Source organism: Nicotiana tomentosiformis, chromosome 10 (assembly GCF_000390325.3).
Source record: "Nicotiana tomentosiformis chromosome 10, ASM39032v3, whole genome shotgun sequence".
Taxonomy (NCBI): Eukaryota; Viridiplantae; Streptophyta; class Magnoliopsida; order Solanales; family Solanaceae; genus Nicotiana; species Nicotiana tomentosiformis.
In genome coordinates, this window is record NC_090821.1 from 33,355,468 (window position 1) to 33,370,775 (window position 15,308).

Genomic DNA, 15,308 nt, shown 5'->3' on the forward strand with positions numbered 1-15,308 from the left:
AGCCTTCACATCCCAATCTTGTACACTAGTTTCTTGAAGGTTGACGACGGTAGAGATTTGGTGAACAAATCAGTCATATCATCACTTGAACAGATCTATTGCACATTGATATCACCATTCTTTTGAAGATCATGTGTGAAAAATAACTTTGGTGAAATGTGCTTTGTCCTATCCCCTTTTATGAATCCTCCCTTCAACTGGGCTATGCATGCTGCATTGTCTTCATACAAAATTATGGGTAGTTTGTCACACTTCAAACCACATTTGTCTCGAATAAGGTGTATTATAGACCTCAACCATACACATTCTCGACTTGCTTCATGAATAGCAATTATCTCAGTATGATTTGATGAAGTAGCCACGATTGGTTGCTTAGTCGATCGCCAAGATATGGCAATGCCTCCATATGTAAACACATAGCATGTTTGAGATCGAACCTTTTGTGGGTCATATAAATACTCAGCATCGGCATAACCAACAAGATCAGGACTGCAATTATTGCCATAAAATAATCCCATATCGGTAGTCCCTTTTAGATACCGCAATATGTGTTTGATTCCATTCCAATGTCTCCTTGTAGGAGCAGAGCTATATCTTGTTAAGACATTTACTGAAAAAGTTATGTCAGACCTTGTAATGTTAGAAAGATACATTAGTGCACTAATTGCACTAAGATATGGTACGTCGGGATCAAGAAGCTCTTCATTATTTTCATGAGGTCGGAATGGATGTGCTTTATCCATATAAAATCGCTTTAAAATTATTTTAGTGTATGCTGATTGATGGACAAAAATTTCATCTTTCATATACACAATTTGTAGACCAAGACAAAATGTTGTCTTTCCAAGATCTTTCATTTCAAATTCTTTCTTTAAATAGTCTATTACTTTAGGAAGCTTTACGCTCCCTAGGAGTTCCAATGATATTTAAATCATCAACATACACGGTGATTATAATAAATTTAGATCCAGATATTTTTATAAAGACACACGGACAAATTGAATCATTCATGTACCCTTCTTTCAACAGGTACTCACTCAGGCGATTATACCACATGCGCCCTGATTGTTTTAATCCGTATAAGAATTTTTGAAGCTTTATTTAATAAATTTCTTGGAAACCTTAATACGCATATCACGTTTTTCTTGTATTGCTAGATTAAAACCTGAAATGGCGACATCCACCACAGGAGAACATGTCTCTATATAATCAATGCCACTATATTTATAAATCTTCTTGTAACACAAGTCGTCTTTATGTCTATCGACTTGACCTTTTTTTTTCGCACAATAACATATTTATACCTCCACAAGCTTTATACTTTCAGGTATTGGGACTATCCGTCCAACTTCATATTTTTCATGTGAAATCAATTTTCATTGCGTATTTTTCATTTGGCCAATCATTTATCTGTCCAAATTTTATGACAGATTTGAGCTCAAGATCCTCGTCAATATTAATAATATTAAGCGCTACATTATATTAACAATATCGTCGACGATCATTTTATATCGGTTCTACTATTACTCAATAAATACATAACTTATTGAGATCTCTTTATCTTATGATTTTCAGGTACCTGAGCCTCTTCCATAAGGTCTTATGAAGTGTTATGTCGTGGTGCTCTTCTAGAGCACTTGCCTCCTTATTATGACCATATTGAACATTTGCTCCTCTCCTTCTTCAAGGAGTTTTATCTTTGGAACTGATTAGTCTATTATGCTTTATGCATGCCATGGACTCTATTCATTATGAACTTTATTTTATTTGGAGCATTAACAACTGAATTTGATATTTAGCTTTGGGTCAGCAAATACGTCTGGCAATATTTTGCAAATGAATTATCACTTGAACTTCAAGTTCACATTTTCTCGTACGAGGATCTCGATGTACTCATAATAATTCATTACATGCATTACTTTTTCAGCTGCCAATTTTCTCCCCCTATTATTGGGATCACCAACGCATATCCCTAGTCTTATTTGGGGATCCATCTTTGTGTATTGTGGTGGAATAATTAAATCATATAGCACATTCATACTTCTAGATGGAAATTATTTGGTTCCTGACCCTGAACCGATTGTGATAGGGAGAACTTATCATAACTTGGCTAGATGCGTACAAGTGCTGTTGTATATTAAATAATACATCACATACCAAATTTTATTTTGGCAATTTTGTTCTCATAACCAATGGTTTAGATATAATTGGAGGCATACAATTTCTTCTAAACCAACTTGGATTTAAACCAGTATTATCAAGATAAATCATCATAATTTATATCATGGAACTGTGGTCTAATAATTTGAGCAATCAATCTTGCAAAAGCCAAACTACAAGTTGATAACAAATGCACATGTGACCATAGAATAGATGCATCTATTAAAATCATATAATAGTAAACGGTCCACATGGAAGGTGACTGAGCCCATATATTTATCACCTTTTATTTGTTCCATAAATCAAGGGATTCAATCCCAACCTTAACTGGTATATCATGAGAATAAGCAGCACAAGAGAATTCTTGAAGAATCTTATATTTCTTCAATATATGCCAATGTAATTCTCAATTAATTTTTTCGCATCATAATTGAACCGAGATGGTCAACCGGTCATGCCAACTAATATTTATTTCAGTAAATCTCTAGTTTACTTGTGGCTTGTGATTGCATCATCGTGCTTATACTTGTGTAATACAAATAGAAGAAAAGTCAGGTAACCTTTCATATTTACCCGGTATGATTATAGTAATATAAAGATATTCAATCTTCTTTTCATTTATAGTCTCAATATGCCAACCACTTTGGCTAATATATTTGTAAATCAAAATATTTCTTTTGAGACTTACTACAATATTAATGTCATGAACAATTTCATTCATCCGGGTAGTAACAAATTAGTTCTTTCAGAGCTCTTAACTGCTTTTGTACTACACGATCTTTTGTCACACCATCCATATAATGAATGTCTCCTTCACAAAGAGAATCATATCATAATAATTGTCATGTTCAAAATCATCACAAGCAAAATAATTTCTTGCTTTAATTTTGCTTTTAATAACTTTCATAAGGCATGACAAAATATTTTTTGGCGTATCACATGCATGCGACCAATGATATATTCATGTAACTACACAATAATAGTCATTATCTTTCTTTGTCTCAAACCTCCCTTAGAGGTGAGTTGTAGTATTTATCCAACTATGCACAAGTACATTATTATGCATAATCTTTATCATATATATATTTTCACATTCACTTTTAGGAATGAGTATGCAATCTCAATGTTTATCACAAGTCACATTCTCCTCAAAGAATTTCTCCCTTTTTATAATTACCATAGTGATAACTATTATTATTTTGGCCTTTCGCACGCCCACATTCATTGGTCAACCACTTGTCTTTATTTAGACTTATCATGCACTGTTATCACATTCACTTCAAGAATTGAGGAAATCAAGCGAGACAAGTTTCATGCTTTTTCATGAAAATTACATTATTTTTTCTTTAGTTATTATTATTATTATCAATATGGTGCATTAGGATTCAAACCCGATGTCTTACTCATATAAAGGCATGCTAGGCCATAATGCGTTGGAACTTGAATCCAACATCTTTTCATCAACATAGTGCGTTGGGACTTGAACGCATCGTCTTACCCTCAATCTTTGGCATAATAGGCCAAAATTCACTAGGACTCGCACTCGAGCCTTTAAAATATTATTACTTCATAATTGTAGGCATAAGTAAATTAACTTTCAAGAAGACATATATAACTATTTCAATCTTGAAACAGTTCCTCCGCAACAAAAATGCTAGTTAGGATATATGTCAATTTTGCTTTCAATGAAATACATCATGTTATGGTAAAAATATTATTATTAAATTACCTTAATAATTATCTATCATAGTATGTAAAAGGTCAGAACATATATATATGTTGAAATATTATCTTTGTCCTATAAGAGATGTAGCAAATAAAGATATACCTTTCCAGTTCTTTATTTCACTGGATACAATTGAAAAAAATATTTTTACTAAACCTGCACATAAAGTTAATGCAAAGATATGAAAGTATGAATGAGTTTAGATGGATGTAAAACTTATCTTTGTATTATCATCCAAGATATTTTTCATTGTATTTGATCTCATTGTCTGCTTATAATTTGCATAGTCTTGACGTAGAAGATCATGAAATGAGCAATTCGTGCTGATAACGTGTTATAAAATAAAAGCAACTTAGTAAAACTTGAACAAGATATGTTGTTATGAAATAAAAGCAATTTAGTAAAATATGAACAAGAAATGGAGATAGAGAGAATAAAGAGATTTTCTTCTTCAATTGTGTGTATTTTTCTATCTATTACAAGGCCTTTATATAGGCATGAAAAGTAAAGAAAAATATGTCATTGAATATGTCATTAAGCATAAAAATATGTCATTAAGCATTTGAGAAAATCATAAAGAAAGAGTAGACATTCACCATAATTTAATTTTTCTTATAACAATCCTCTAATTCTTTATTTTTTCAATTTTTGGATGAGGATGCATAGTGAGTAAGTGAGACAACAAAAAGAAAAGTAGCAGGTAGACTTAGGTATAAAATAAAGGACGAATGTCACTCACTTTGGCCAAGCTCAGATAGAAGAGTCCAATGAGTCCACTAGTCCATCAATAAAAATTTACAATTCATTGAATAAGATCTGACGTGAGAGACTTTTAAAGTCAGTATGGGATAGCTACTTGACAATCTTTAAGCAGCCACCTAAGGGGTCGTTTGGTAGGGTATATAACAATAATGCTGAATATGATGTATTAATAATGCTGGCATTAGTTATACTGACATATTTCTTATCCATTGTTTGATTTGATGTATTAAAGCATAACATAATTTCTAAAAGAATTATTTGTTTACAAAAATACCATCATAACTAGTCCTTCACTTTATTTTTTTAAAAGAAACATATGTTGAGGAATGTTTTTAAATGAACAAGGTTTTAAAAAAATTTATTTGATTTGTCTACTTATGTTGTAGTATAGAACTAAATATTTATTTATAAAAAATAAAATATGCTAAGTATTTATTTATTTACTAGAGATATAATTTTATTTCCACCTTCTTGGATTATTTCAAACTTGGATTAATATAATAGCATTTTTTAATCAAGCATAAATTTTAAAGGATAAATTGTCTTTAACTAAGTTAATGCATGCATTAAAACCCATTGTATTATTAATACCATGATTTCTTATGCATTAGTTATGCATATGATAATACCAAATAGGGTGTATAACTAATGCTTGCATAACTAATGCATAGATTCAAAAAGTGTACCAAACAAGGTATTATGAATACACAAAGTTAATGCATGCATTATTTTTTCTAATGAATCCTACTAAAGGACCCTAAGTGATATAACACATGTTAGAGCTACAATCACTGAATTGCAACTAAAATTCCAGCTGATAATCCATGGACTTTCAATCCTATAAAATTTGAGAAAAAAAATAGGTTCCATCTATCACCTGATAAAAAAAATTCTCCTGATATTTTAGTAGAGTTGGAATTATTGTATTCTAATTTTATAAGCTGGATTTGTTTTAATAAGTACTTAAATCTTTCCTCTACACTTGTTAAAAGAATTTATAACATATTTAAGAATGGATGCCTTATTTTATTTTTTAGCCAAATAGCTCAACAAAAAAATGTTTTTGACACTCTAAAAGGTTGGCCAAACAGAACATAAGGTGAAATTAGACTAGTTGGGCAATTTAGTGAGGGTTTTGCCGGAAACAGCGAGGGTTTAACTGTTTTAAGTAGAAGAGGGTCTTTAGTCTTTACCACCAGAAATTGCTCCTTTCTTTGTCTGCAAAACCCCAAAACCATAGTCAGCGATAGTCTTTGGGTTTGCATGTAACAAATGGAGGGCGTTAGGCTTCGGTTGTTGTTCAAAGACCCTGACATTCTAAGTGACTTGCAAAAAACTGAGGGTTTCAAAAGGATTTGGTTCCTTCTCAAACCCCAACTACACACAACCATCAATGATCTCTCTTCTTATCTTCTCCGCACTTTTCAGCTCCATGCTTCTTGTCCTCATGGCATCATGCTCTCTGTAAAAATTGAATCTTTTTATGTTTTACTTCCATTCTTGAATTTCATCCCTTTTGTTTGCTTCAATTGTTGCTTCTACCTTAATCATTTATGTATTCCATGTTGTGGGTTTTGCTTCTTCATTTTAAGTTTAACTCCTGTGCCCTAAGATAATTTTTTTTAATGTTTTTCTTCCATTCTTGATTTTCTTTTTCTGTGCATTACTCATTTTGTTTCCGTCAATTATATAGCTTATTATTTTTGGATTCCATGCTGTGGGTGTCTCTGTAATTCCCTCCCTCTCCTTTTTTTTATTTTCTGCATGTGCCCTAAGTTAAAAGAAAATGTTGAATCTTTTTGATTCCCTACATTCTTGAGTTGTTTACTGATTTTGTTTGCTTCAGTTATTGCCTATAGCTTATCTTTTCTCTAAGTTAAAAAAGAAAAAATTAAACTCTTGTTGTGTTTCCCTAGATTCCCAAGTTCTTTTTTTCCTGCTGATTACTGCTTTTGTTTACTTCAAATGTGTCCCCTACCTTATAGTAGTAATTTTTGGATTGGGTGTCTTTTTGGTATGGAGTAAAAAAAATAAAATAAATGGAAAATGCTTTCCTTGGTGAAATCAATTTGTAGTGTTTGGTTACCTTGAATTGGGGAAAACATTTTCCCAGAAAGAATTTTCGAAAAATGACTTTGTTCACTTATAGGCGGAAGTTATTTTCATTTACAAATATCTCCATCCTTACTCCATATTTACTTGCTTCAACCAACACTTTGACATCTTTGTTAACCTTTGATACTTGAAAATAACGCCAAACCCCATAATTATTCCCCATCTTCTGGACACGGGTATATACTCAACCTCAATCAAGCACTAACGTTTTTCACGGTGAATGTCTTCCTCTGCAGCCCAATACACCTTCAATGTTGTGGATTTTCTTTTCTGAGCACTATGGTTCTCATGTGCACTTGATTAGTTTGCATTGTTTCTGTAACCCCCTCATTCTGTTCTTGAGTTGTTTCCTCTTGATTACTGCTTTTGTTTGCTTCAACTCTGGCTCCCAGTTATCATTTTTTGATTCAGTGCTGTGAGTTTTCTTCTCTGGTGCACTTGGTTAGTTTGTGGTGTTGAGGGGAACTGAAAAGAACATTATCTCTGGTTTGTGCTCACTTTCTTGTCATCTCATGCAGATGGATGGTTTTGTCTTGCCTCCTTTTGAATCAACATATATTTTGAAGGACAAAGATGTAGTCAGGTTTTGCTTGATTTTTGATTTGTCTCCCGTGGTTTATCTGTTTCTCGTGTAGATTGAACTGCTCTAATCTGATATTTTTGCTTTAGTGTGGAGAAGAAAGGAGGCCATTTAGCTGTCGACGGAAATAATGGACAAAAGGTGATTTTAGCTGTCGAAGGTAATGATGGTCCCAATGCAATTGAGAATCTCCAAATTGTTGAGAAGCAACCTGAAATAGACGGACCACTGTTATTGGCAAATGAAGCGTTTGGCCATGAATCTTCTGACAGTGAAGATGAGTCTTCTGACAGTGAAGAGACTGAAGATAATTCTGAAAAGGAAGAAGAGGCAGAGCCAAAGGAAGATACTTCACACCGGGAAAATGCTACAATTTCCAAGAAAAGAAAAGCATCAGAAACGCTTCCTTGCTCAAAGTAATTCTTGATTTCTTGTTTTGGTGTTTCTGACTTGCCTAGATTTGTGGCTTTAAAAATGACTTGTTGATTCCTTTGTTCATCATAGGAAAAAGAAACACTGTTCTGATGTTAAGAAGAAGCTTGATGAGCAGACCAAGAAACAACAAGATCTTACTAGCAAGAAACAGAATAGATCTGATACAAAAAACAAAGATATGGAGAATAATAGAGGAAATGCTGAGAGTAGTGAGGACAATCCTATTACTCCCAGCACGAAAAAGTATGTCCTTTGGAAGCTGTAATCCCTTTCTATGAGTTATTATGGCAGTATAATTTTTTGGTTTTATATGTTCTCTTTCTGCTAACTTTCTTGGTGCATTACTTTTGTATCTGGCTCTGTGCTCACTTCTTGATTGAGGATCCATTTCCTTCGTATAGTTGTAAATACTAAAAGATAATTAAAGGTATTGACTCTCTTGGTTTCTTCATTTCTGGCTTTGATTATATATGCTCTTTGCTAGTTGCTCTGTTGTATAGAATATGATCCTTTTTTGTGTTTGGACTTTACAGTCCTATTTAAAAGGCAAGAACCCATTTTTCCTTCCATGTTCTGCAGGTGAATATTTTGAATTCTTTTTCTTCTCCATATACTTCAAATTTCATCCGTAATTCAACTTTTGGTTGTGGTGGCTTGACAAGGTTAATCTGACATTATCATGCAAAAGGGGGTATCTGAATTATAAAGTACAATTTGACATTCACGTTTAAAATTGAGAAATTGCTTATCCCTTGCTGTGGAGACCTCTTCTCTTTCGTGCAATGTTTACCTTCTCTGACTCTTGGCTGGTAGAGGCATTTGCAAGTGCGAGTTTTATCTCTTTCTTTATCTTGCATAAATATATCTGATGTGTCTCTAGCTTGTCTCAAAAGTTCTCTCTTTTTATAGAAATGACGAGGTTCAAAAAAGCAGTGTGGAGAATATAGAGACAACCCCCAACTCTGATGCAACTAAAAAAAAGGTTCGTAATATTTTGTTACCTTCTCAAAAAAAAAAAGGTTCATAAAATAGCTGTCTTTTTCCATCCATTTTCTGTTTACATAGAATTCTTTACACAATTGCTTCTATTGGTCGGCAGAATTTGGAAGAAATAGTCATAAACTTTGAAAGATTAATATTTGATCTTCCCTACACATGAGATGCTTAGTTAGAAAGGCGAGAAATGGGTCTGCTGTTGTGCAGTGGAATTGGTATTGAAGACAATGATCATTTTTTACTACAAAATGCACAGTGACTTGTCAGCTGAGGGATCTAGTTCTACCGATTGTTGATTGAGGAAGGACCTGTTTCATTGCTTTGTTAAAATAACTCAGTACCTGTTTCATTGGTGGCAAGGATGCAAGCTCATAAAGGAGCTGAAGAACATTCAGTTCAGGAGAAACTTCCAAGATTGGGAGCTACCAAATTACTTCAACATTCTGGAAAAAATGGGGGGCTATTCACTTGTGCAAGAATCTGCTGATAGCTTGAAGTGGAAGGATGGTCTTTATTCAGTAAAAGCAGGATACTCTCATTTGTGCTCTTTTAATGAGATTATTGACAGATGGCCATGGAAATATATTTGGAAAAGCAGGATGGTCTTTATTCAGTAAAAGCAGGATACTCTCATTTGTGCTCTTTTAATGAGATTATTGACAGATGGCCATGGAAATATATTTGATCTTCCCGTTTAAGCTTTTCAATTGTAGCATTCCATATTGCATTGTGTACTTTTTAATCAATCAAACGGCTCAATCCCAAACTAGTTGGTGTTCGCGGTATGAATCTTCTGAATCCATTCAGAGGATTCATCATAGATTGATTATAATTGTGCTGGCATTTTGTACAACAATAAACTCAGTGTAATTCCACAATTGGGGTCTGGGGATTGGGGAGGGTAGTGTACGCAGACCTTACCCCCACCTAGAAGGTAGAGAGAATGTTTCCGATAATCTAAACAGATTATATTGCATTGTGAAGTTAGTAAAATACTAGTGTTTTTGGCTAGTTGGAAGTTGTTAATGGTTTAAGTTACTTTATTTAGTATATTAACATCGACTTGTGCACATTGATAAATACCTTGGCTGGTCCAGAAAACGAAAAATCAGGGTGAATTGCATTTCTCAAATTTACTTTTGAAGATCTAACTTAATTGTCTTCAAGTACTTAAATGTCAATTCTCTCTGTCAGGGTCCTAGTAGAACTGCCAGGAGAAAAAAGGCTAAAAGGCAATGGTTGCGAGAGATGGCCAAAATTCAGGAGAAGAACACACTTGTTGAATCAGAAGGACTGGTAAGTAATCAAATGGCGCAGAGATGCCAACTATTACTGCCATTTTTTAAAATAAGGATGCCAACTATTACTGCCATACAATGTAACTTTTGTTGGGTAAATTCTTACAGCGGAACTGGAAAGAATTGCAAGCTGAAGCTGGAAGAGGAGAGCCTAGCCGCCAACCAGAGGGGCGAGTGAATGATGAGGCTAATGGCCAACCAAAGGGACACGTGAGTAGTAATATATTGATAAAACTTACATTCCCGTTGCTTCTATTTCATGTACTGGAAACTTAAATCACAAACGGTGCAGCGAAATTGGAAGCAACAGAAAACTAAAGCTAAAAAAGAAGAGGCAACTGGCCAACCAAAAGGACTAGTGAGTGATCTAACATAGACAAATCTTTTATTTCTACTTCTTTTTTTGTTGACAACACAGTCTCATGTGTGTAGTTGCATTGGAAGCAATTTCATGGTGAAGATCAGAATAGAGATACAGACCAAGAAAAGCATGCAGAAGAAACAAGCAAATCGTCTGGAAAATCATGTCAAAATATTGACACAGAAGATGAAGTTGTTCCAGTTGAGATAAGGCCTGGGCATATTCGCTTTGAACCTCTGGGAAAAGGTCTTGCGCCGCTCTCTGTTTTGATTACGCGTTCTCGCGATACACACATATTTACCTGTAGCTCTTTCCCACTTCAGTAACTATTACACAACCTTGTATTTTATCAAATATAAGCTGATTGATTGTGCTGAAAAGTTGAAGTGGGTCATAATTTGGTGCTTGTAATTGGGAATTGGCATTAATCTTTGTTTTATGTCCGCGCCAAGGGAATATATACAACATGCTCAAATTTGGTGGCATAGTGATTGGTGCAGTGGGACTTGGTTTAATACAACTTGTGGATTCTTATCTGTTATTGGTTTTCCCCGTTCGCTAGTCTTCTTTTTCCCTCTCCCTCTTTTTTCTTGGTGACGGGTTTTAGATTGTGTATTAATTCCTTGCCCACTCTAAAATACGAATCTGATTCAATGGTGTCAGTCTTGCATCTTCTTAAATTTTATGGAAAAGCTCTAACATAAATCTTCTGGCTGTTGCAGAACTAGTTTCGAAGCAGAGTCAAGTAGAAGTGGTATGTTTTGCTCAAATTGTACTATGATGCTCATTTTCTTGATTTTTCCTTGAAACTCTGTACTCCCTCTGTTCCAGTTTATGTGAACCTATTTCCTTTGGTCCGTTCAAAAAAGAATGACCCCTTTCTAAATTTGGAAACAATTTAGCTTAAACTTCCAACTCTACCTTAATGAGAAAAATTTATAACTACACAAATACTCTGGACCCCTTTTTGACTTGTTTAGAACCACAAATTCTAAAAGTCTTCATTTTTTCTTGAACTCCGTGCCCAATCAAACAAGTTCACATAAATTGGAACGGAGGGAGTATCTTATTCCGAATGAAAAGTTTTAGATCTTGAAATCCAAGTTATTGAGCATACCCTTTCTCAAGAATGTGTTACGGATAGTCCCGAAGTGTCAAGCAATTACAATTTAACTTCAGATCGCTTAAAGGCTTAGTGGATGGTTAGCTGAAAGGTGCACCAAAGAGGGAAAATAAAGGGGAGGACTCATGCATATTCGTCAGTTTTTACTTTTTCATGATGAACATGGAATTAAACGAGTTTGTGCTGCGAAATAAAGTTATGCAGCTATACTTTGTAGAAGCTCACATAATGCTATTAATCTTATTGATTTTCACCATATTTCAGATGTTGTATTATAGTAAACGATTGGAGAAAAGAAAATACTTTGGCAACCGTATTTTCATCCAATTGAATAATCGTGTTCTATCTGTTATAATCATTATCGGTTTTTCGTTAGTGTTTCATGGTTGGTGGATATTTCAGAAGTGCTTCACTAACTGTTGTAGCATAGACATGTTTATCCTTTACAAAGTAGTGACTATCTGCTGTGATAGGTATCAATAATCTTCAGTAGGATGCTTGATCCTCCTTTTCCTTTTTTCTTCCATTCTTTTTAGATGTGACGGCGCAAAAACCAGAAAATTGGTTGCCTTTGTAAAACTTATTTGATACATTTGCTGCTGGAAATTGCACCATCTTTGATTAGCATAATGATATAGGTTACAGTGTGGGAGACAGGGCTAGTTGTAGGCATGTTGCATGAAATGAAATACATGCACTTAATGGGATAACTTTTCTTTTCTCAAGTGATAAATTTCCATATCATGTGCAGGAAAGTTTCAGGTGGAATGGCATGATGAGCAAGAAAAAGGGTCAGAAATGGGGCCAAGAGAAAGTCTCATTTTCCCAAAGGAATGATTCTCCTGGTTCAAACAAAGAACGTCCTGGGATGATGAATTGTGAGAGACAGAGATGGGGCCAAGAGAAAGTCTCATTTTCCCAAAACAATGATTCTCTTGAGATGATGAATTGTGAGAGACAGAAATGGGGTCAAGAGAAAGTTTCATTTTCCCACAACGACTCTCTAGGTTCAAGGAAAGGACATCCTGAGATGATGAATCGTGAAAGACAGAAATGGGGTCAAGAAAAAGTTTCGTTTCCCCAAAACAATGATTCTCTAGGTTCAAACAAAGAACATCCTGAGATGTTGAATGGTGAAAAAGAGCCTCATTGTCATGAATCAATTGACTTCAATACACTTCCTTTTCTTTCTGGTGTGCCCAAGGTTTGTTCTTGTATTCAATGCATCTGTTGCACTGATATATTTGGTTAATTGAGACTCACATAACGCACTCACAGTCTAGTATTTATTGATTTGAGTAACACGCAATTTTAGTATTTAGACAAACTGTTCTTCAAATTTGGCAGGAAGGTCTTGTGATTGCATACCGGTTGCTAGAGTTATCATCAACTTGGACCCCTGAAGTTTCCTCCTATCGGGTATATAAGTTATCTCCATCATATTATGCACTTCTGATTGATAGGCTCATGATAGTAAATTTGATATTCCCTTCTGTTATATAGGTTGGGAAAATATCGTGGTGTAATTCTGAAGCAAATAGAGTTCTACTGATGCCAGTAGCTGAATTTCCAGTCATTTTTAGTGAGGATGAGTCTTCAAAGCAACCAGATAGCTCTATTTATAATGAAAACGGATCTCTGGAGGTACTTCAGTGAAAGCTGGCTGACTCACTCCTATGCGTGTCAATCTGGTATTATTATGCATATTTTGAGTGTCAATACTAAACCACATCTTTTTTGCAGATAGATTTTTCAGCACTTCTTGAAGTGCGTCTGCTGAAAAATGGTACTCCAGACTCAGCAGGAGTTCCTGGTCGGGTTATTGAAGGTTCTGCTGCCAATGGGTCCACTCCAGTGATTGGAAGCAGTAAAAAGAAAACTGAAACCCCATCTGCTGGTAATTTTCATTGTTTTTCCCATGCTTAAGGAATGTTATTGTTAAACATAAAGTGTGTGTTTTTTTATCCTTTTCTTTTGGGACCTTATATCTGACTGTTGTAGGAGCTGCAGAAGTAAACAATGGGAAAAAAACACAATCTACCCCTTCAGGTGGGAACTACTAATGTTTTACCTACTACTGAGATGATTACTGATTTATGAATTCATTATTGTAGTTTTAATTTCATAGCTAGATCATGACGACTAGTTCCTCTGATTTGCAGGAAACGGCAGAGTGAACCTGTGGGAGCAATTCAGTGAGACTCTAAAGGCCAAGAAGACAGAATTATCTCAGGAAGGTAGTTGGGGTAAGCCGAGTTCTGGGAAGAACTCGTGGTCATATCGATCCATGAGAGGCGGTGCGCTGGGCCCTACAATGGCCATCCTAAGATCCCAAAACAAAATATGAGATGAAGTTGAACTTGCATATTTTGTTGTTCATATTATCATATGTTGATATGCTTCATTCTCTAATTTTGAAAAATTCTCAATAATGAAGAGAATGAACTATGTTTTAACTTCTCGATTATGAAAGTATCCAGGGAAGTTATCTGTAGACTGTTGATTAAATTCTGATGAGCTTTGTTGTAAAGGAATTCAAGGATGTGAATAGCCATTTACATCTGCATTCAAGTAAAATTCTGGGATCTTGTTAAAGTATTGGAATGCAATATCAGACTGTTTCAATTTGAATATCCAAGTTTAGTATTTGCCGATAATGGTTTGACCCTATTTGACGAATACAGATAGAATATTTTCTCATGGAGGAAAGAAAGATGGGCCGAATCATGCGTGTAAGTGTTAAAGAAAAGGATTTTTTTGTTTCTATAAAATATTTGAAACTTTCTAATTTTGTATATTACCCGCCCTAAACAAGATTACTTATAAATTCTATACATTTCACCTTAAAAGGCTCTCAATCCATTATTAGTGCTTTCAATCAAGGAGTTTAGTTACATCATTTTCCTTTTTTCTCTCCTCTCTCCCCTCTTCTTTCCAGATCGAACTTATATTTAGGAAAAAAAAAACTTATATTTAGGGATTTCTATTTGATAATTGTTTCGTGATACATTCGTCAAAGCCATGAGATACTGTTGAAGTTGTCTATCTTTCTTTTTTTGTGTCTTTTTTTGTCAAATAGCAGAAATTTAAATTGCAAATAATACAAGCAAATAAGTCTCAGTTTTGAACATTAACACCTTTGTATCTAATGATCTCGACACCCAAGTAGTCAATAGACCCTTGGACAAATTTCAGTGACGTGTGTGGTGGTGGTTGTCACGTCCCAACCTCGGGAAGTACGACCGGCGCTCAACCGAGTGAACCTGGTCGAGCAAGCCTGTTAGATACTTTCTACCCAACTCACCCATGATCAAGAGAAGGCATGATTTCATTAATTAGACAGTAGAAAGATCATATATACAATACTAAATCGTCTAATTGGTTACATCATTTTAAAGTCCAAAAATACACACATTCTTATTATTCGAGTAAAACAAGAGATCAAAACACAACATAATCTGTTTGACATTTCTAGCACCAATGTACAACCCACATAGTGTCTACGGAGCCTCTAAGAGATACAAAAGAGAGTTATGATAGTGTCGGCAACAAGGCCCCGACTATACCTCAAAACGTGATAATAATATGAACAAAAAATACAATACATGACCCCAGGATGAAGTGGGGCTCACCAACTCTGTTGGAAAGAGGATGTACCACTATCGCTGATCAACACTGCCTGCTATGGAACTATATGTATCCATTTAAAGATGCAACGCTCCCGACAAAAGGGACGTTAGTACTGTCGAATA

The 15,308-nt window shown here is 34.7% G+C and overlaps 1 protein-coding gene across 6 annotated transcripts; it reads left to right on the plus strand.

The window, feature by feature from the left end:
* The first annotated feature begins 5,770 nt into the window (after positions 1-5,770).
* On the plus strand, positions 5,771-14,187 carry LOC104096542 (coilin). Of its 6 annotated transcripts, none has more exons than XM_033656213.2 (16): positions 5,771-6,112; positions 7,282-7,346; positions 7,433-7,759; positions 7,848-8,021; positions 8,688-8,760; positions 9,969-10,070; positions 10,181-10,282; positions 10,365-10,406; positions 10,505-10,679; positions 11,156-11,187; positions 12,308-12,760; positions 12,904-12,975; positions 13,060-13,200; positions 13,300-13,453; positions 13,567-13,605; positions 13,719-14,187. In XM_033656213.2, the coding sequence occupies exons 1-16, from the start codon at positions 5,921-5,923 to the stop codon at positions 13,901-13,903; spliced, it is 2,328 nt and encodes a 775-aa protein (XP_033512104.1). In that variant the 5' UTR covers positions 5,771-5,920; the 3' UTR covers positions 13,904-14,187. The 6 variants fall into 6 exon arrangements, with proteins under 6 accessions (XP_033512104.1, XP_009601222.1, XP_009601223.1 ...); XM_009602927.4 differs by having other exon boundaries at positions 5,772-6,112; positions 10,365-10,430; XM_009602928.4 differs by having other exon boundaries at positions 5,772-6,112; positions 10,365-10,430; positions 10,517-10,679; positions 13,558-13,605.
* The last annotated feature ends 1,121 nt before the right edge of the window (positions 14,188-15,308 follow it).

Coding starts and splice junctions, on each gene's coding strand:
- LOC104096542 (XM_033656212.2), top strand. CDS start 5,921: ATGGAGGGCGTTAGGCTTCGGTTGTTGTTCAAAGACCCTGACATTCTA. Junction 10,431..10,504: donor CTGGCCAACCAAAAGGACTA/GTGAGTGATCTA, acceptor TCATGTGTGTAG/TTGCATTGGAAGCAATTTCA. Junction 12,976..13,059: donor CTGAAGTTTCCTCCTATCGG/GTATATAAGTTA, acceptor TCTGTTATATAG/GTTGGGAAAATATCGTGGTG.